At 43.5% G+C, this 21,685-nt stretch overlaps 2 protein-coding genes across 3 annotated transcripts; both read left to right on the top strand.

Annotated features, from left to right (window-relative positions):
• The first annotated feature begins 5,574 nt into the window (after positions 1 to 5,574).
• On the top strand, positions 5,575 to 8,111 carry SRGN (serglycin). Its single transcript, XM_048312064.1, has 3 exons — positions 5,575 to 5,733; positions 7,499 to 7,646; positions 7,791 to 8,111. The coding sequence occupies exons 1-3, from the start codon at positions 5,643 to 5,645 to the stop codon at positions 8,002 to 8,004; spliced, it is 453 nt and encodes a 150-aa protein (XP_048168021.1). The 5' UTR covers positions 5,575 to 5,642; the 3' UTR covers positions 8,005 to 8,111.
• A 403-nt stretch (positions 8,112 to 8,514) lies between these two features.
• Positions 8,515 to 21,543, top strand: VPS26A (VPS26, retromer complex component A). Of its 2 annotated transcripts, XM_048311553.1 has the most exons (9): positions 8,515 to 8,610; positions 11,829 to 11,978; positions 13,642 to 13,714; positions 15,798 to 15,954; positions 16,406 to 16,570; positions 16,991 to 17,097; positions 18,152 to 18,220; positions 18,780 to 18,922; positions 19,793 to 21,543. In XM_048311553.1, exons 1-9 carry the CDS (start codon positions 8,608 to 8,610, stop codon positions 19,904 to 19,906), a joined length of 981 nt encoding a protein of 326 aa, XP_048167510.1. In that variant the 5' UTR covers positions 8,515 to 8,607; the 3' UTR covers positions 19,907 to 21,543. The 2 variants fall into 2 exon arrangements, with proteins under 2 accessions (XP_048167510.1, XP_048167511.1); XM_048311554.1 differs by lacking the exons at positions 8,515 to 8,610; positions 13,642 to 13,714 and having other exon boundaries at positions 11,904 to 11,978.
• Positions 21,544 to 21,685: the final 142 nt, after the last annotated feature.

Consider the following 21,685-nt stretch of genomic DNA (forward strand, 5'->3'; position numbering starts at 1 on the left):
AAAAGATCTGAGTAGCTCACTCATGTGAGGTTGTCCTGTGCTGGAGAAACCATCTGATGGAAAACTAGCTGTGTCTAATTCCTGGGTAGTTGAGCTTGAACCAGTAACATATGCAGCAATGCCAACTGGTTTGCAGTGAAAACACATTCCCCAAGAAGCAGTGGAGGAACAGGGCACCAGGCTTTGCTTTGAAAACACCTTTGCTCCACCATCCTTCTCTCCCTTGTTAATTCCTTATGGGTTTAGGGGCATTTTCCCAATAAGTGCTGCATGACCCCTTGCTCCACCGTGCAGGTCCTGCTTGCATTGCGGGGCTGGTACTGCTCTGGGATGGAGTTTTAAAGGACAGTCAGCTGCTGAAATTGCCTCCCTAATCAGTAACCAGAGCTTGGCTGCTGTGTCATGTCTTAACAAGTTGTTGCTTTTAAACTGTTGTCCTGAATTTGCCAGCCAAAACCTCCTGCTGCACTGTGCTTCAGCAGGTACAAGCAGAAAGCATCAGCACTCCCAGCAGCAAGGAAATTGCTTTTTCCACCTGAAGGATAGGCCTGTTGCTTGGTTAGCGTTTCTGGGAGAGAGGGGAGATTGCTGATGGGGAAAGGTCGTTGGCAGCTTCCTGTCTGCCAGCAGCTGTGCTTGATCTTGATGCAGCTGTGGCTTTGCAGCAACGATTTCCCCCTGCACTTGTTGACCTTCACCATGGGAAGAAAGAAGGAGTTGCTCTTCTGTGAGATCTATATGGTAACAAGTGTCTGATTTCTACATGATAAATGTCAGTGCTTTCTTACAAGATCTGAATCTTATCTGCATGGACCAGGCCCTGATGCTGCCCTCAGAGGAGAGAGGTGGTGGCACAAGAGGCCGAGGGATGCCATGGGCTGCCTGGGCCATGATGCTCTGGGTGCAGGGGTGAACACGGGTCAAATGCTGAGCTCAGATGTGACCCAGGTTAAGAATTACTCTTTACTCAGGGCTGGATTTAGAAATCCCCCCATCTGGACCCAAACCTCTCTCTCTGGCTTGCCAGCTCTTTGCTATTTTGAAGCAGGAGAGGTTTTTGCTTTCAGTCACCAAAGGTTGGTTGACTGGTTGGTTGGTTGGTTGGTTGAACAGGAACTGTTGGCAAAAGGCATCCTTAAATTTAGCTGGAATGCCTGCCTGGAGGGGAGTTCACTTCTGAGGGCATCAGGGTGATTTTGGGCATTTAAGAGTGCAGCTCATGAGTACCCCCTGAGATGCACCAGTGTGCTCAGGACCCATTGGATGTCCAGGTCTCATGAATCTCATCCCAATTCAGCAGTGAGTGTCAGGGAAGAAAACTGTTCTGCCTTCCCAAAAGCCAAGATGGGCAAAACAAATGCTCCTTGTGTTGAACCCAGCTGCCATTCAGACACTCTCCCCTGTGCTCTGTCTGTCCTCTATTTTTTTTTCTGTTGCCATCATTCTCTCTTCACTCTTGTATCCAGCTCTGCTTGTAATAGATGTAGCCTTTTCTGTACCGGCTGCTCCCCGGTGTACAAAATATGTATTCCTACTTTCTCAGCAAAGTAAATAAAGAGCTGAGAATCACAGGCAGGACCCAGTGCTTCAGGATCCCCAGCTGCTCCAGCTGTCTGCTGGCTTTGCTGCTCCATGGGGATGAGTGTTTGAGGTGTGCAGGGGTCGGCCTGGATTCCCATGTGTCCTGGGTTGCAGTATATTCTATTACCATCCTCAGGAGCTGTTGAAACCAGGTGGGGCAGTGTTTCCTTGCCTCCTCCCCCCAGACTATCTTTCTGTTAATGGCCCATCATTGTCCTGCCGCCTGACTCAGAGATAACTCCCTCTGGACTATCTTCTGTTAATGAGCCTAATCAACACTTTGCCTCATGACTCATTACCCCATTGTGAGATGCTCCACCCAGAGGGAGGAACCAAGCATCCCATCGTGGATATAATCTGGGACTCTGACCACCAGCGAAAACCCTTCCCACTGGATTTCCAGAGGACAGGAGCTACACAGCCACCATTGGACTTCCTGAGGAAGAGCAGACTCTTTTACTACAAGATCACTGCTTCAGAGGACTGCAGCCACCATTCTACCAGACTGCTACCACCACCCTGCCTAACAGGGTGTCAGGTTGTACCTTGACTCTGTCAGTTTGAACCAGTGTTTTCTTTAATTTCCATTAAATTGTTATTCTGACTTGGTGCCTCCCGCTGGTTTGTTTTCAAACTAGTACACCATGGAAGCCAGAGTTGAGCTCCCATCAGCTCGGGCAGGGGAAAACTTGACCCTGAGAGCAGAGTGACCCCACAGCAGTTAAGGTTTATCTGATTTCTGAGCAGTTGTCAATGAGAAAACTCTTTATCAGGACCCTGCCTGGACAGATAGTGCCTTGCCTGCGAGCCTTGCTGATAAGCACCAGGACTGTGGGTGCCCCTGCACCCATGGGAGTCCATCTGTCTATCTGGCTGCTTGTCAGGAACACAGACTGCAAAGTAAACCTGTGCTGCCTGCTGAGGAAAAGCAACAGAGAGATTGGCCTGGCACTGCTATGCCAGACCACTCCTCTGGACCAATCTGCACCATCAGCATTTACCTGGGCTAGAGCAGAGAAGGGGTTGATGTCCAAAGAATTGGCTGAAACACCCCCGTGATGCCCCTGTGGGTTACTGCTGGGATTTTCTTTTGCCTGATATTCTGCCCTCATCAGCAGAGTGGATGTCCTTATGCCAGGCACTCCTGCAGTGTGGTCCACATTTAGTGATGTTACTAAATTAGTCATTACTCCTGAGGCCAGTAGGGAGATACAACAGCTCTGAAAGTTAAGACTAAGGAGCAGTTAAACACTTTAGATTTTAAAGTGTTTATTGTAGTTTAAGACTACTTCCAGATTGTTCAGGCACATAATGGAAAGTCCTGGGTGTCTGCTCAGGGGTCTGGGTGCATAGTGCCGAGGCAGCCTTCTCCCTCCACCTGTTCCCTTCTCCCCCAAATTAATGCCTTACAAAAATGCAAAGCAAGAGCTTTGCAGATTAAGAAACCTGCTTTGCATGTGATTTGAAAATAATGGCAGCACTTCAGTGCAGTAGCTGTAAGCAAGGCTCCAGGAGCAAGCTGTGTTCTCAAATACCTGTTCCTCATTTATTTGCTTCTTTTTGTAGGCCTATTATGTTGGGCTATTTAATCTTTCAGTTTACATACACAGGAAGAATATTATCCTACAAATCTTCCTCACAGTTTATGGAAGGTAAATTTGAGGTAGCTGACATTGGTATGGTGACTGTGCTCTCCTCTGCAGATTTAAAATATTTAACTTAAAATCCTGTTTCTCTTAAAGTCTGATAGTCATACCACGGCATGTTAGTGTTCCAATATAGGTTAGCTCTTTAAAAAAAGAAAAAATTTGTTAACTTTCAGCAGTTGTGGCCTCTAGCCCAAGATGAGATTTTTTTTTTAATTAGAGCTGATTATTTTCACTGTATGTCTTGAGTGGTTTACAGATGGTGTTCCTTGGGCATCCCGTGACACTCCATAAAGGGCATGCTTTACTTTTAAGACCTGCATGTCCCAGTCTGCTTAAGATCTAGGTCTCCAGTGACTTCCATGTTTGTAGGAAGGTGGAAAACTCTTTACTTGCTAAGTGCAGTGGGGTGTGGGCACTGGCAGAGCACAGCAAGGCAGGAGATGGGCACAGGCTAACCCTACCTGCAGGCTTCAGGGCCCTGTTACACAGATGTATGTGAGATAGGGGTGAAACATTTGCTTTGGACTTCCCACAGCTACCGATTGTAAAGTGATCTCATTTCCTGAGGCATGCTGTGGACACAAAAAAAAAAAACACCAAAACTGTGTCGCAAAACTGCCAGTGCTACAAGTTCCCCCATCAGCTGATGGTACAAGACAGATAACTTGGCTCTGCGAGATCCCCCTCCAGATACAGGGAATTTGCAGCTCCCCTACCCACAGCAGCTCCCCCAGCTCCTGCAGAATCCCCAGTTCCCCATGACCGTGCCCACTGGTGGGTATTGCTCTGGCTGCATCTCACGGGGCTTCCAATGCCATAGTGGAAAATGCCCTGGGCTAGTGGGCAAAACTAGCCAGTAGAGTTTTTGCTTTCTCACATGGAGATTGTTTGTGCACAGTGGAGGGGTGAGGAACGGATCAGTGTGTACCCATGATCAGTGGAAAGTGAGAGGTGTTATTGCAGGGACGGTTTCCGCAGCCTTCAGCAAGTGGAGGCTGATCATCTCCCTCACGTGTTTGCCCAGCTTCCTATTGATGCTGAACACTGCCTTAAACAAAAAGAAAAAAAGAGTTGATGCTAAAAATACAATGTACAAATGAGGGTGGTAAGAATAACCACTGCACGAGTCCTTCCACACCTGCTCCTATTTTTCCTGTGCCAGAGAAAAACCCCATGTGCAGAGGCTCATAATAAACCACATCAAGGCTGAACATGCAACTTGATCCCTCAATCTGGTGGTAAATCCCAGCATGGAGAGGGGAGGGAGCTGCTGGAATCTTTTCTGCTGCTTCATGGGGTTTTGGTGGAACACCGTGCCCTGGGGAAAGTCACTGCTCAGCCCAGATCCCCACTGGGGGCCTCTGTGGACTTTCCACCACATAAAAATAGATTTACCACAGACAACTTGCACTGTCAGCCCCAGTACCGACAAGGTGTTGCAGCATGTCAGGCCCACATGTCGGTGCCCCAGTTAATCCAGCAGCTCTCAGTACGACTGAGAAAAACCTTCACTCCTTTGGTAACCTTGTTGTTTGTAATTTATTCTTAAGTGAACTCAAGCCTGAGTTTAATCACAGCCAAAAGGCAAGTAAAAGGTACGAGCCAGCTGAAAGGCAGCTTCTATTTATCTGTCTCTATAAGAGCTTTCATGGCTTCTCAGATGTGTTCCTTGTGGAGCCACGTGTGATCCAAAGGGGCATTTGTACCACACAATGATGATCTGGCCAAGCAAATTGACTTTGCCCTTCCAGAAAGGAGCTGATGTGTTTCTACCAGAATATATTCTTTAACTTAATACATTTTTTTTCACTTCTACTGTGAATATCTATGATTCTGCTTTCAAAAAAACCCAAAAACCCCCAAGCCTGGCATGAAATTACAGAGATAATTTACTTCTGTGGAAAAAGATGATTCCCCAGATGGTGAAACATGTACCTACTGCGAGTAGCTGGCTTCTAACCATCTTGGCGGACTGGTGTGGGCTTGAGGCAGGGAAAGGCAGTGCCAGTGCCAATGCACAAATGCAGTTGACCGAAAATTAGGGAACATGAAGCACTGCTTTTTCACTCTGGAGGCCTCTCAGCATTGGGCAGACGCTGGGTGGGATGTGTGCCTTGACCACAAGCTGCTGGCAGCACCACCTTCAGTCCAGCTGATGGGTCCTAGGTTTGCTTTTCTCCTCGGGCAAAACAGGAGATGAAGGCAGAGGAACTTTCAATTTGGATTGATGAAGGCAGGAAGGCCACAGTGCTGAGCTTTTCTGTTCATGTCTCACTCCTGTCAGTCAGGAAGTGGTGACGCAGGTTATGGGTTGGGTTTGAGGTTTTGGAACCTTTTCTAAAAGTTGATCTCCTCGCTCCGTCTTATTTCTGAAGTGTGAAGCTGTGGTGAAGGCTGGTTGCGAGCAGAGGGATGCCAGCCAAAATGCAGCTCCTTATCAGATGTAACGGGAGGATTTTCCTGGCTATTTGTTTAATCCTCTTTGTGGGATACACAGCACAAGGTAAAACGGGTTGTTGTTCTCTCGGTAATCCTCTTTCTGAGCTATGCAGTGTAGGCAGCCTCTGAATTTCACAAACTGGCCTTCTTCTGGGGGTAATGAGATCTATTCAGAAAGTCTGTTTTGCTAAAGTTTCCTTTTCTGGAGAGGGAACAGCAAGAAAATGTGCTTTTTGCAATTGGAGCATTTCAATTTTTGAAAAAAGCTTAATGAAAAGTTTGTTGTATGTGTGTATGTTTTCAGTCTACGTATTTCAATATATATTTTTCTAAATGTCCCTTTCATAGTGGTCTGGTTACTGCTGTTACTCACTTAGGGAGTTACAGACATAGTATGTAACAGTTCCCATGTCATAACTCCTACGGTCTGCTTTCTGGGGTGAGCAGGAAAGGAAACTAGCTGTAAGTATGAGGAAACTAAACGGTTTATTTGGTAAAATATTGCAACATACAGCACTAAAACAACGAAAAGGAAATACTGATTCATGATGCCATGCCCCATGGATTTGTTTCTTGTGAGAGAAAAACTCCTCTTCAAGCATGTAGAGTGTAATTTGTCCACAAACCAAAGCTGTGATAGTGAAAGGCTCTCGTTATGCATTACCACTCTGAGGCTGATCTTTGAGGGACGACGGCCTGCTTGCTCTATGTTGCTTATTTGCAAATTTTTCAGCTACAGCTGTTTATTTTGTTGTGACTGTTATTATTAAAAACCTTTTTAATAATAGGCGAGGAGAAGAAAATAAGTATGATAAAGGAATATACTGTAGAAGCAGCAGGAAATTACACCCATGAGATCTTTTTTCTTTTACAGAAGAGTGTAGGAGGTACCTGAAAGTCATCCAGTACATTATGGAAATATATAGGGCAATAGAGAAGTGTAATTACAGAGAGATATTCCCAAGAAACTGAGAAAAAAAAGAGATAAAGTGCCAACAGGTTGAGAATGCACCAGGAGGTTTCTGAACAAATTAATTATATGAGACCAAGAGGAAGGATGAAATGCCACTGCTTTTATCTTCACTATGTGATCCTTATTTTGTCATTTTGGTATTTTTTGAAGACCCACATTTTCAGTGACAGCCCCAATCAGGCACCTGGGGAGCACCAGAACTGAAAACATGGGTTTACAAAACCTTGTTGTGTCTAGGAGACACCTGAACTGCCTCTCCTCTGGCGAGTGCTCTGAGAGCCTACATAAACCCCAAACCTGCTCCCATGGCATACCCTGAGTTTCTCACCTCCCCATCAAAACTCATCCCATTGAACTCGAAGGGGCAGAGCTGGAGCCAAGAGAGGAAGGAGAGCACAGGAGCCAGCTGTCTGCTGGATTCCTTGTCCCCAGAGATTTTCACATTATTTTCACATACCTCCACCTTCTCCCAAGGAGAGCTGCAGAGCACCCTCAGGTCCCCCACAGTTGCGCCATACTGTGAGCTGGGGATGAGCCTTGCTGTGACAGCAGTGGTTTCCCATGGACTTCCCGGTGCCGTGTGTGAAGGGGATTCCCAGGGATTTTTCATGGACTTCCTGGTGCCGTGTGGGAGATATGTCTGATGTCTCTGATGGCAAAGGAGTCACTTAGGATGTCAGTAGCCATTTTAAAAAAAGTTGTCAGGGTTACTTTAGTTTTCCAGAGGTTGAGCAATCAGGGCCGCACAAATTACTTCCATCCGCTCCTTTAAGCCTTATTGGGTGCTCATAAAGTTAATAGGACCTGGTGAGTAATGTCCTGGTCCTCATGGATAATGTGTGGCTGATTCCATCAGGTGCTCCGATGCAGAGGGCAAGGTACAAGAGAGTGAGGTGCCGGCCTGACGCCTGGTCTGCTAACTGCATTGAAGAGAAGGGGCCCTGGTTTTACATGCCCAGTGGTGGAGCCAACAGGATCCTTCCTCCCATGGCAGACCCGTCCTTGTAAGTTCATTTGCCACATGGTTGTCATTAATGCTAGCACCCCAGAATGTCTATTATTCCTGCCTTGACGGTCCTGTCACAGTGTGGCTCGCCCACGCTTAGATCTGTTCATCTAAGAGAGAAAAATGCCATTCTGCATTTCAGGATGAAGAGATACCAGGAGTTGGGTGATATATTCCCTCTCTCGGATGAGGATTCCGCCTCTGGGTCCGATACCATGGTGGAAGCAGAGCCAGCCTCTGGGTCGGGGCTTGGTGACAATGACAGCTTTTCTGAGGCGAAGCTGCCTGTCTTCCTGGAGAGCCTGCGAGGCACTGAGCTGAAGGAAAAGCTGTCGGAGGAGGATTTGCTCCTGTAGGGCTGGAGACGTTGTCCTCATGCGTCGCTCCCTCGCCTCTTCCCCAGAGCCTGACCCAACAGCCATGAAGCGGTTTTAAACCAGCATCAATAAAAATTTTGCCTTAAGATCCTTACTGCTTTCACTTACTAAAAAGGTTATTGTTCAGTCTGAACTGCCTTATGTGTGTATGTGCGGCAGCCATCCCAATGGGGGGAACAACAGTGATGGGTGGGCAGCCAGCTCTGTGGGGAAGTCATAGTACTCTGAGGGGATAAATTCCAACCCTTTGTGCGCTGGGAGCCGCCTGCACTTTTACAGCAGTCAGCCAACCGCGTATCCCGAAAACCAGCCCGAAATCCTGCGAAAAGAAAAGGTTTACTACCGCGGTTATTTCCTGAGGAGACCTCCCAAGCGCTGCCGCCTCCCGGCCGCCAGGCGGCGCCCTCCCGGGGTGGGCACGGGGCTGGAGGGGGCGGTCACGTGCAGCGGGGCGTGGTCCGCGCGCGGGGGGTGGGCGTGGCCTGGGGCCCCGTAAGGTCACATGACCAGGGGCGCGCGGCCGGGGGCGGCTGGTGCTGGTGCGCGCGGGGCTGGCGTCGGGCCGCGGAGGGGGCGCGTACCATGGTGAGTGCGGCGGGGGGGGGGGGGGGGGGGAAGTGGTTATGCGGGGTGTGCAGGAGGGGCGCGTACCATGGCGAGTGCGGGGCGGAGAGGAGGCAGCGCCGATCCGCCATCGCCTGAGGCGGCGGCCTGGGCAGGGCGGTGCCGCCTCTTCCCCTCCTTCCTTCGAAAAACAAGGGTTTGGGGGGGGTATTAATTTTATTTGCGGATTAAAAGTGCCCTCATGACCTCGGTAGGGCGGGGTTTGGTCGTGAAACTCGGGTTCCGTGTGCCCCGCACAGCTGCCGTCGGGGAAAGCTCGTGGACGGACCTGGGGTTATCGGTAGATCTTCCGGCAGTGCCGTGAGGCAGCGCTGGCAGCTGTGGGCTGTGTTCCTTAAGGATCACACCCTTCAGGAAACGGCGGCCGCTTTGTGCCTGGCAGGCTCGGCGAAGTGCTCGGTGTGCCCTGATGAAGAGGTTAAAAAATACGTGTCGTAAAGAGTCATCTGGATCGATGGCTTTGTGGTTCTGGGGTGTTCGGGGTCCGTAACACGTGTCTCTCTGTTGCGCGTGCAGAAGCTGCTCAGGGCTCCGTGTGAAGCTGAAGCTGGGCTTTCTGCACCCTCTGTCAGCCGCTGGCAGTCCCACAAGTCCTTCAGTGCAGCTGTTACACTTCAGGGCTGAACGCAGGTTGATTTGGGTCCTGATGTAGCAGAATCTCCAACGTTTGTCTTTTGCACAAAACCAAGAGCGTAGCCTGGCATTTGGCCAGTTTCTGGAAACCCCAGTTCTCTGTCTGCATTCTTTTAAACTGTAACATAATAAGCTCTATTATAGCTTCTTAAAATAATTCTTGTTTTGCATAGTTTCCCCGCAGTAGTATCTTCGATAGCAACTGGAGGAGATACCAGCTGTTGACTTCTTTATTTCATATGTTCTCGTTCTCTCTGGAGGACATCACAGCTAATCTCGAAGGGGTGCAGTTGAAATATTTACATGCAGTCTCCTGAGAAGTGATGTGTTACCAGTGTTTGGTCTGGTTGACCATTTAAATGGTCAGCTTCATAATTCAGAAGGTACTTTGAGAGCATCCGGTATAATTTGCCTAAAGGTAATGTGCTTCCTTGTTTAGTTAGAGGGGAGTATAAGACTAATCTGGAAAACAAGTACAGTTTCAAGGGAAAAAATGTGCCCATGCTCAAAAGTATCTTGTATTTAAAATAGCCTACAATTTGAAATTCTTGTTGAAACTTTCTTCTTCTTCTGTTGCCCTTCCCCAGAAGCCAAGAATCAGTAATGGTTCTAGTGTGCACTGTTTAAAAAAAATGATATTTTTTCAGCAGTCAGTACAAATCTGTGTTTGGCAGAGATGTGGAAGACATTTTGGTCTTTTGTTTGATGGCCTTGTTGGTCATCTGCTGCTGCTTTCCCCTCAGAATGTGTAGTAGATATAACAGGGTTTCAGTTAGACTCATAGATATCTTTGTGGATTGAACTAGGGCCAATTGCTGAATGTATACAAAGTCAGTTTAGTCGTGTGTGAATCACTGTCCTATAGCTCCAGCCTGGTCTATGTCCCCTCTTCACTAGGAGGGGTGAGCACGAAGTCACTCAGTGTTCCTACTGCTAAGCAGTAGCATTCAGATCAAATCTTCCCCTAGGCTCTTTGTTTTTTATGCTGCATTTCAAACTTCAGGTCCTCGGAATGTCTTGGAGAGTGTTCTTACTCCTTTTTTTTACGTTAAACTGGTGAAGTGAGAATGATTGTGTCGTTTAACCCCAGCTGGCAACAAAGCACCACCACAGACAGCTGTGCAGTCACCTCCCCACCCTGGTGGGCTGGAGAAGAGAAGCAAAAGTAAAACTTGCAGGTTGAGATAACAGTTTAATAATTAAAGCAAAGTAAAATATATTAATAATGGTAAATAATAACAATAATAATAAAAAGAAAAATAAACAGGTAATGCACAATTTCTGACTAATGTCAGAACCCTGTCAGCCCCTTCTAGGTTACTCCCCCAGTTTATACACTGGGCAGGACATTCTAAGGTGTGGAATATCCCTTTGGCTGGTTTGGGTCACCCGTCCAGGCCATGCTCCCAGCTCTTTCGTATACCTCTTCACTGGTAGAGCATGCAGCACAAGAAAGTCCTTGACTTAGGATGAACCCAACATAGCGACAACTAAAACATCAGTGTGTTATCAATGTTATTCTCAGACTGAATCAAAAAACCAGCACTGTGTCAGCTACTGAGAAGAAATCAACTCTAGGAGAAATTATTTCTGAAAGAAGTTAACTCCATCTGAAACCAGGACAGACTGTTTAATGTGTACCAAATTCATCTGGTTGAAGCAGATGTTCTCATGAAGAACATAAAAAACCCCACAAAAATCACACTGAATTAGTGAAGTGTCATCTGCTTTAGTACATCAAAGCAGATTAGTGCCTAAATCTTTGGAGGAAAATGTTGGCTTTTGTACTAATCTTGTTGAGTTTCCCATACAACTAACATGTTTTGCAGCTTCTTGTAAGAAGTGTTTGTGTAAGATCAAAGGATGATCTTCAGGTTCTCGTGTTTGGTGCTAGTCAAAATTTCGAGCACAGAGAATGCTGAGGAAAGGTGAGGACCGACATTGTGCCCAAAGCAGTGTTACAGGTAAACTTGTAACACCCACTCTCTCTGATGGCAGCGTTGTGCAGCTGAGGTGGGCTGTGTGAAGAACCGCTGCCTCTCAAAGCTGCTAGTGCTGTTTGCTAAGACAACTGTGGTGAGGAGGCAGAGGCAGCAAATAAGTAAAATCCCTATTCCCCTTGCCCAGCCGGGGGGATGCTTTGGGCTTTGCATTATATCCCCTGTTGTTTCTTTCCATTCTACTTTGCTCTAGTGGGTTTTTTTGGGTTGTGGTGTTTTTTTTTTTTTTTTTGGTTTTTTTTTTTTGGTTTTGTTTTTTTTTTTTTTGGTTTTTTTTTGGTTTTTTTAGTAGTAGTAATGGTAATTACACGGTATACTTTTTATAAGTGTTATATTTTTGTAAGAGCTTGTTACTGATCTGATTTCAGTTATTTCCTAGAGGAACAGTTGTCCTTTGTCATCACTGTTTCTTGGGTCTCTCATACATAATGGCTTTGTAACTTTGTGGAAGCACAAATGTTTTTTTCCCCAGTATATAGTGTACAGCTGCAAGTAAACACCACATTTAAAATGGAGTGTCCACTTATCCAATTCTTGTTATTCCAGAGTTTTCTTGGAAACCTTTTTGTTCCTGTTTGTGAGATTGATGTTGTACTTAATGACGCTGAAACACGAAAACCGGCAGAAATCAAAACAGAAGATGGTAAAGTAGAAAAGCATTTTCTCTTCTACGATGGAGAATCTGTTTCAGGAAAGGTAAATTTTTATTTAAAAGTGGCTATTAATTACTCATTCTGGCATGCAAATGCATATAGGTAGGTAAATGACAAACTATTGTAAGAGCTGCATTTTCAGCTTGTGTTGTTATTCAGAGAGAAAACTGCTTTGCTATGTATGGTCTTTTTAACCATTAAGTCGTTCAGGCAGCTGATAAAACTCAACATTTTTGAATAGTAGCTGTTTATTTATTTCCAGTCATCTCATATTTGTGAATAAGGTTTTTGTGCAATGATGTGCAATCCTACCATTACTTCTGATGAGAAAACTGTTCCGAACTGCATCCTCCTGCTTCCCCTTCCCTTTGAGCTCCAAAATCCACAATCCAACACACGTAACAGTAGTTTTTGGCTGGTGCAGTCAAAAATTTGCAAACCCTGAAGATAAGCCTTGCGTTCCATGCCCTGAAGTGGTTTCTGGATTGCATCAGAGAAGCAACATACCAAGTTCAGCTGACTGCTGAGTCCACAATAGTTTCTCTTACTGGAAAAAAGACAGTGAAGTTCAGATAGCCAGAGGGATTTCTCTACATTCAGTAAGTATTGCACCTAGGAACTCCTTGCTATCGCTCTGTTTTACTGGAGCCATTCTCTGAATGTTTCTGTTATGATTCACTTTTCCATCAAAAGACTTGAGTTATGAGATTGACTTCTAAATGCCTACTTTGATCTTGACTGATCTATTCCACTGGGCATCTTCCTGCTCTAGTGATACCTTTCTGTACAAAGGTCCTGCTTCTCCAGAAGGATCCTTCCAGGGATGTGAAGGGCCACAAGATGGGCCTCAAGTTCAGGAAGCTGAGGGAGAAGCTTATGATCACAGGCTGGAGCACTGCTCTCTTGTATCGGCTACGTCTGAGAGGTGCCTCATGAGTTCTGGCTAACACAAACGCAGTGGCATGAGGAGGTCTGGGAGACCAGTAATTTTTGGACAGCTTCCCTCTACCCTGTCCTTCTTTTCACCACAAAGATGGATTGTTTGAGTGGTTTACTTCCTACTCGGATATTGACAGTGTACTGGATTTTAAAGTACGAGAATTTCTCTGGTCATCACTGCTTTATGAGCAAACATTCTATATGCTTAATATTTACATATTTCAATACAAAGTAACTTTGTGGAATCCTTTCTTGTCTGTTTTTGAGAATCAGAGTCACAAATGAAACTCTTCATAGCAGGTTTCATTATCTGTTATTTTTCACTGACTTTGCCAATACCAATATTTAGCTATCTGCTAGGGAAGGGACTGAAGCTCACTTGACTTGAAAGGAATCAATCTCATGGCAGTTCATTTTTGAACTTCCAAATGTGACTGTCAGAAGATGCTTTGAAGCATCACGACTGGCTCTGCTTGAGCTCTGGCTTGGATACTTAATTTTGGGACTTGAAAGTTCCAATTTTAGTTATAAAATTCAGTGTCGTGGATGATTAGATTTTTCTTGAATGTTTTAGTGGTGCCTTGGAAATGCTTAATTTCATAATCAGCTGTTTGATTTGGCTGCCTTCAAGCTCAGGTAGGGCTGTTGAGAAGAGATGTTGGTTTTCATAGGCATGTACTAATATGTTTTCCTTTTGAGATTGTGTTAGAATGAAAATGGTGAAAAAATTTAACTTGTGTTTGTTTGTTTTTATTTTATCTTGGTAGGTGAATGTCTCCCTTAAGCATGGGAAGAGACTAGAGCACCAAGGAATTAGAATTGAATTTGTAGGACAAATTGGTGAGTTTAAGTTATAAAGGGGCTTTTAGGTGCTTGTGGTTTATGGAACTTGGCACTTGTGACTGTCAGCAGTTCAGCTCAAACAATGCAACCTGTTCTGATCAGTAGATGATAAGTGCCAGGGGAAAGTTTTATCTTCCTTACTTAAAGCAAGTGATGTACTAATTTGTGCTATTCAGAAAGTCATTGGGAAAAAGATATGTACATGTGAGGGAGAACCAGGTTGGTGAGTATTCAGTCTAAGACTAGCTAAAAGTTTGGTTAATAACCATTAGAGATTTAGGAAAAATAAACTTGTGGCCTTCTCTGAAAGAGAAGAGGCATAGAAAAGAGATTAAGAGGTAGCCTATAGCAAAATACATTCTATGGCAGTTGGTTTTATAAAACCTATTAGAAATGTCAATTTCTTATAACTACCCTAGTCGTCTTAGAGTTGAACTATGAGGAGTCTTTATTATATCTAACTTCTTACCAGTCCTGGTAATCTCTCTGCGCCCTTAGGCTTATGCTAGAATTCCTTCCTTCTCAGAGAGCTGTTTGCATTATTGTCCCTCTTGAAAGTAATTACTCAAGTTTCAGCCTCATACAATTGACTTTATATGGAATTTCACAAATTCCCTATTTCTGATCAGTCAGTAGGCTCCAGTAGTCTGTGTCTGAACTGTTGTCTAGCAGATATGGCTGAGACCCGGCACTTGCTGCTTTATGCTTTGAAGTTTTGATCAGTAAGGCTGTAAAATTAAACTTTCGGAATAAAGCAGCACTGTGGTGGGAGTGAGGCATATAGGCAACAGGGAAAAAAAGAGCTCATGTATGTCAGTTTCATTTAGTCTGTTGTCTTCTAATAGCTGTACAGTTTGTTTTTCATTTACTCTTGAATTACAAATTTTATTATTCAGATGAATTTAATTTGATGTAGTGTTTCTTGAAATTCATGCATTTCTGGGACTTTCTGTTACGCTACATTTAGAAGTCCACAGAGTTATGCAGAAATGGTTTAAACTACTGCTCTTTGTACTTGTCGGTATTTTCTTGCATCCTTCCAAGTTTTAGTGTAGAAATGCTGAAAGTATTCCAGTAGTGTGATCTCCCTGCACTATTTGGAGACTAACTCCTTCTCAAAGCTGTATTTTAAACCAACTCTTCAGAGTACAGCTTTTTTGACTGACTGGCACAAAAAGTATTTGATATGCAGCAGTAAATAAACTATGTATTAGATAAATGGTAGTCACAGCAAACTAAGTACATTTTTAGATAATTTGTGGTCATATCAGAAAATAGGAGTTACTAGTTAAGTGTCAGTTTCTACCAAATTGGCAGTGATGAACTGTGAAGTTGGTGTGTTTAGTTCATTTATTCTTTTCTGAAAAACTTCAGTCCGTGTAAAACCAACTACCAACGCTGATGTTCAGTTTTGAATGGTGGCAAAGCTTATTTTTAGATACTGAAGTGTTCGGGTTTTGATGTTTAAGGTAATTTTAGGTGAGAATTGCAGGACACAGATCTAGGCATGAATAACTGACGCTTCTCTGGGGACAGGAGATGCCGTTGCTGTGAAACTGCTTTTGTTTCCAAATGACTGACTTAAACCAGGGTTATAATAAGCCATTTGATTGTAGACTAGTAGTAATAATAAATTATTTGATAGATATTATTAATTTGCAGGAGACCATTTAGGATCGCTGGCCTGTCCTAAATAAGCCCATCTTGACATTGCTTAGGTTTTGTCCCTGCAGCAATAAATGCTGGAAGCCAAAACCAGGCAATGCTAATTACCGAGCATGCAAAGCAAGAAGTACTTATTAAAGCTAGCTAAACTGTCATTAAAAAACAATGCCCTGCTAGTGAAGCTTTAAACGTGTTCTCTTCATTCCAGTTAGTTCTTTAGGGATGCTAACTGTAGGCTGCTAGAACTGAAGGTAATTAAAAAGCCTGAGTAAAACATTTGGTCAAATACGTGTATTTTAAGTTAATTGCTTCTGTTGTACTCTCCCACCTGCTCCTGCCAAATTAGAGACAATTTTGTTAAATTTTGCTAAAAACAAGCACTGAAACATGTTTTCCTTTAACTTCCTAACTTTAGAACTCTTCAATGACAAAAGTAATACCCATGAATTTGTAAACTTAGTGAAAGAACTGGCCTTACCTGGAGAACTGACCCAAAGCAGAAACTATGATTTTGAATTCATGCAGGTTGAAAAGCCATATGAATCCTACATTGGTGCCAACGTCAGACTGAGGTTCGTAACTGCTAAATCTTTTATTTTTCCTCTCCTCCCCTGCAGAAAATTCATAATTTAACAATTATGCTGCCCCCTCTTCCTCCTTTTGGTTATTATATAGAACATGTAATAGCCAGTAGCTAGTGTGCCTTGATTGGAGTTGTTGAGGCTGTAACACATCTTTTCTACTTAATTTGGAATCGCTCAATGCTGTTTGTATAAATAAAATTCTTCGGTTCAATGAAGTGAAGACAGTCCATGTCTCTCCTTTAAAAAAAACCAACATATCCACAACTGAAGAAAACACTCCCACATGTGAGTGTTTTGTCTTGTGCTTTGGTGTCTTGCTCTTTTCTACTGAGTCTTACGAGATTGTATACTGGTCTTTCAAAGAATATCTGTACTTCAGAACACAAGGGCTCTTAGTAAATTTGAATAATTCTGGCTAACTCAGTGTCTTTCTTCCTAGGTATTTTCTAAAAGTGACTATCGTGAGACGACTGTCAGACTTGGTGAAAGAATATGATCTGATTGTTCACCAGCTCGCTACATACCCAGATGTAAACAACTCCATCAAAATGGAAGTAGGCATTGAAGACTGTCTCCATATAGAGTTTGAATACAATAAGTCAAAGTAAGTGTCAGAGCAAAATGCATTCAAGTAAATAACTTGGTATAAAAGGGTACAGTATGTAATACATTATGACCAACTGCGGGCTTAAAATGTAAAGTACTAATTACACAACGGTGTTTTTGAGAAATAGTTGGCTGTTCTCTCTTCAGTACTAACAGGAAGGTCACTAGCAAATATTTAAGGCTTAGTTTTTGCTTTTATGCCTTTTCAGTATGACTAACAGCACTTCTTTTACTGGTACTGATGGAATGATGAAATACTGTAGTTGATCCGGTCTGGCTGAGGTGCTTAGTTCAGTGGGGAAGTAAGCTCTAAGTAGTTACCAGGCAGATAAGATAACTGCTTGTGTGACTTGTATTCAAGAAGGTGTAAAACTTGTGTTTATTCTTTAACGAAACCCCCCATTTTGTTCTTTTAAAGGTATCACTTAAAGGATGTGATTGTTGGAAAAATTTATTTCCTCTTAGTGAGAATAAAAATTCAGCACATGGAGTTGCAGCTGATCAAAAAGGAGATTACTGGAATTGGTAAGAGAAACAAAGTCCAAAGGAAAGGGCAACTTGTGTGCCAGTTGAGCCTTATGCAGACCTGGAGAGTGAAGTCAGTAGTTTCAGCTCTCACTAAACTAGTGCTCCACCAGCTTCTTTCTCACTGGTGTTTGACTACCATTGGCATTTTTTGCCTTGGCAATAGTACTTTGTAGTCAACGTTGTCAGTCTGTTTAATTGTTCTGGCGTTGTGACTATTGTGACTCTTCACAAATGTGAACCCTTGTAAATGGAACTTGGGCATAAATACACAGTAGCTTAATCAACCTTAATAAGTAATGAACAAGGGAAGAGGTGTAAAATGCATCCTGAAGACCCCCTTGCCTCTACACGGATTAACTGGTTAAAGAGGCTTGGTAAACATAAGCATGAATCAGTAATGCTCTAGAAATGTGTCATTTTCTGTCATCCTAAAAAAATTGATGCGATGGAAATATCAAGCAGCTTCAAAGCAGAAACAACTTGTTACTGCAGATCAGGCTTGTACACGCCCGAGCAAGGAAGGCTGTAAGAGGCTGTGGCTCTTGACTTCATTCCCCAGTGGCTGGGGTTCTTTGGAGCTTCTTGTATGAAGAATGAGAAAGCTTCTAGTAGAGTAAGGGCAGAAAGCACTACTTTATTTCACTACTTTATTATCAGCCGGCTCTTGAGCTGGCTGATAACCCTTCAGGTTTCTAGTCTGAGCATGGCCTAGCAGTATCAGTTGCTAGCACTGCTCACCAAACAGAGCAATTTCAAGATTCCAGACCCTCTTGCTTGTCCCTTATTTAAAGCTTGCATATCCAGGGTTCCTTTGAAGCTCTGGCTACTTTCTCTTCAGTGTCAGCATGGCGGGGGGAAGAGTAAGAAAGAGATGTCCTGCCTGGGAGAGGGTTTTGCTTGCTTTAGCCATGTCTGACTTACATGCAAGATGAAGGCCAAAATGCAGTGCTGTGTTAATTTAAGTGCTGCAGAATGGGAATTGTTGTGATAAAGCTTTGTAAATGTTTAAAACCGAAGCGTGTGTTCTCACAGTGAAAACTTGTTTCACCAGGACCCAGTACCACAACAGAGACTGAAACCATTGCAAAGTACGAAATAATGGATGGTGCACCAGTTAAAGGTAAATAACTGTGATTGTTTTAAAGGGTGAGCATTTAGTGTTAAAATGCTATTTAAAAGATCTGGGGCAGAAGAGATGACTTAGACAATTTTTTTTTACCAGAGAAACCATACTTCTCCTTAGGTTGCTGAAATGATGGTGCATTTTCTATTCAGAGAAGACATTTTTATGGACTTAGGGCATTTCACTTGGGATCCTAGTAACTTTTACCCTTATTTACCGTCAGAAATTCTATGACTGATTCTTTCATCAAACTGACTCCATGGTGTAGACCAGCTCTAGAAAGTTAAAAATACAGATCCTTCTGGCTTTCCTGGCTACCATGATTGCACTGAGAAAGGGTTCTCACTGTTCATTTCATACTTGCCTCTGTGCTCAGTGTTATGGTTCTGATTTTTTGGGTGGATGTTTTTTTGTCTCATGTATGTTTGTTTTTTTTTTAACCAAGGAACAGGCACAGAGAGTGCTTGGGAAACTGCTTTCATTTTACATGTCTTCTGAAACTGTATTAATTATTCCAGTTTTAAGGAACTAATTTAAGCTTTCTTTTCTTTTTAAGGTGAATCAATTCCTATAAGACTGTTCTTAGCAGGCTACGACCCAACTCCGACAATGAGGGATGTAAACAAAAAATTCTCAGTGAGGTACTTCCTAAATCTGGTGCTTGTGGATGAAGAAGACAGACGATACTTCAAGCAGCAGGTATGGTCTATAGCAGTCCTGTTGCAGAATTATCTGGGCTTCTGTATGTGCTGCTTTGAACCTTCAGCAAGTTAGAAGCCACCTGTGCTTCAAGCGTGGCATAAGCATTTCTGTTGGCAAGTGTGTTGACAGGTCTGTGGATAATGTTAGCTTGCACAAAAGGAGCCAAGGGGGATGTTGGATGCTATTCCAGCAAGGACAGGATGCTCAGTACCATAGAACTTGCATTGGGAATACCCAGACAAAACACTGGGTGGGTAAAATGAGCTACTGATGCATTTGTTTGCTTTCTTACACTCCTGCAGAGAAATCTCCCCTCCGGCATTAGCCCAGGTTCAAAACGGCAAAGTCTTAATAAAGACTAAGACATTTGACTGAAAATGTTAGAAAAGATGAGGTGATGCTGAGGAAAGGTATAGCCAAAAGGGTCACTGGAAGAAGCCATGTGGATTAGATCAGAATCTTCCTACTACAAAGTAGACAAGACAGTATAATTAAATATGGAAAACAAGAAGTAGCTGGAGCATACAGTGGCTATGGTAGGCTTTGGATTTGGAGAAAAGGAGGAAGAAAAATTTCTTGAGCTCTTCAATACTATTAAAATTGAGGGTAGGATAGTTGAGGAAGAGGTGACTGCTCAAGATTGCAAGTATTCAAGCAGTAACTGAATATGTAAACTTAATGGTGCTGTCTGTTACTTTCATATGAACTGCACTGGTAGGCAGGGGGGATACATTTTTTTGTGGGCTCTTGTGTTTGTTTATCTTTTTTATTTTCCCAAAAGTCTTTGTTTATCAGGAACTTAAGATACTTGATGCTGTTGCCTTAATGGTAAATATTGTTTTCAAGAGTGTTTTCTTCCTCAAACAGGAAATAATTTTATGGAGAAAAGCTCCTGAGAAGCTGAGGAAACAACGGACAAACTTCCACCAGCGATTTGAATCTCCAGAGTCACAAGCATCTGCTGAGCAACCCGAAATGTGAACTGGTCTAAGGTGAAAAACTTTGCAATGCTTCAGCAGGTTAAAGATGGCAGCAGCCTGTGGGAAAAGAAGGCCAGAATTCCCATTACAACTGTCTTCCTTCATCTTGCAGTGCTGCGTTTACCATACTACTAAAGCGTTCTTCAGTTAAACATTCAAGTATGTATATACATTTAAAATAAAGTGCTTTCTCAAACACTGGAACTTTCTTAAGCTACTATTTTATACTGCACATTTACTTTTATTTGATAATGTTACATGCACTTGAGTATGCAAAAGCTTAAATCTAGTTATTTCCATGCATGGTAGGCTGGTATATTTGATTTTTGCTGCTCACCTCTACAGTGTAGACTAAAGCATTTCCCTTCTCTCATGTTGTTTATTGCATGTTTGTTTCCAATGTCGCGTATTTGCTTTGTTTTGTTTTGAAACTGCGTTAAGACACAATTGACTAAATCACACTAAAAATCAAGGTTTATGGTGCATCTGTCCTAAATCTCCTAATTACTACATTAGACAGGGTTTAACTGAAGCTGCATGTACGTGCACTATGACTGGTACCTGTGGAGCCTTCAGACACCTCACCAGCTGTTCTGGGAGGCTTTGCATCTGGCAGTAACAAAGAATATTGGGAAGCATCTTTGCCCTCTCTCCCCCAGTTCTCTGTCAAACTTCTCTAAGCCTTTCACATGAGTCGCTTCTAATTTTTGGGAGCTTGTTACCCAGTAATTAGCGACTGTAGAGATGTTGTCATGAGTCCACCTTCAGGTGGTGAATGGGTAAAGTATTCGAACGTAGTTATCTTATTGATGAAGTAAATGCTGGTAACATTGATTATTTTGCAAATACATGAAAACTGTGTTTCCTCCTGGCTTCATGATTCCACTGTCTTCACAGTTAGTCTCTGTAACTGTCCTGACAGGAAAGGTAAAATGTCCTCAAAGGACATCCTTCTGGGCCTGTTAGAGGGCAAACAAGATTTTTGTGGTCTTCTGCAAAGGTATTTGAAGCCAGGCAAGCCTTAAAACTTAGAAGCTTGTCTGGCATAGCAGACTGTTTGTCTTTATCATCATCTCATAGGCATTTAGTGTTTGAAGAAGTAGCTTAAAGGAGTTAGTGTTCATCTGTTCACCACAGAGCATGGAGTCTATCAGACCTGTGGCTTGGGCACAAATTGAAGCCTGCTGTGAGGAAGGCAACTTGCACTTGTAGTTAACTTGGCCTTTAAACCAAGGCTTCTCAACTCTGGTGCAAGTGTCATTGGTAACCTTACTTTATGAGTAAGTAAATAATCAAATTACATTTCTGTAAGAACTGTTTTATTACTGTGGCACTTTGATAAAGCAAAGACTCTGTGTACTTTATGCTAGAATACTCCTAATGCGGATATCTTCGGCTGAGAGCAAATCCAACTCCCTCATGTAAGTGCCTGTTCAGAAACTTAAAAGAATAAAGTTAAAAAAAAAAAAAAGCCAAATATTTTCATGGTCACTTGCATGTCGTAAACCTGGGAACGATGATTTTGAAAAACTTGATTGTACTTAACCAGCCTGATATTGTGCAACCATGTATAACGAGCGGGGGGGAAACATCCTGAGCTGCTATTTGAATTATTAAACCAGCTGTATTCTCACTAAACCCGGGTTGTCTGTCTTTCATGGGCGCTGCCGTCCCTGAGGGCGCCCGGGGGGGGGAGGGGTGACGGGGGCGGTGCCGCGCGCGCGCAGGTGCGCGGGTCGGGCGCGGGACGATGACGCGTCCGCCGCGCGCCGCCGCCCTT

The sequence above is a fragment of the Corvus hawaiiensis genome, chromosome 8, assembly GCF_020740725.1.
Source record: "Corvus hawaiiensis isolate bCorHaw1 chromosome 8, bCorHaw1.pri.cur, whole genome shotgun sequence".
In the NCBI taxonomy this organism is placed as follows: domain Eukaryota; kingdom Metazoa; phylum Chordata; class Aves; order Passeriformes; family Corvidae; genus Corvus; species Corvus hawaiiensis.

Excerpts from the sequence above, each read along its gene's own strand:
- SRGN (XM_048312064.1), top strand. The coding sequence starts at position 5,643 with ATGCCAGCCAAAATGCAGCTCCTTATCAGATGTAACGGGAGGATTTTC. Across the intron at positions 5,734-7,498 it reads TGTGGGATACACAGCACAAG|GTGCTCCGATGCAGAGGGCA; the intron begins GTAAAACGGGTT and ends TGATTCCATCAG. Across the intron at positions 7,647-7,790 it reads CCCATGGCAGACCCGTCCTT|GATGAAGAGATACCAGGAGT; the intron begins GTAAGTTCATTT and ends TCTGCATTTCAG.
- VPS26A (XM_048311553.1), top strand. Across the intron at positions 11,979-13,641 it reads GAGAATCTGTTTCAGGAAAG|GTGAATGTCTCCCTTAAGCA; the intron begins GTAAATTTTTAT and ends TTATCTTGGTAG. Across the intron at positions 13,715-15,797 it reads TGAATTTGTAGGACAAATTG|AACTCTTCAATGACAAAAGT; the intron begins GTGAGTTTAAGT and ends TCCTAACTTTAG.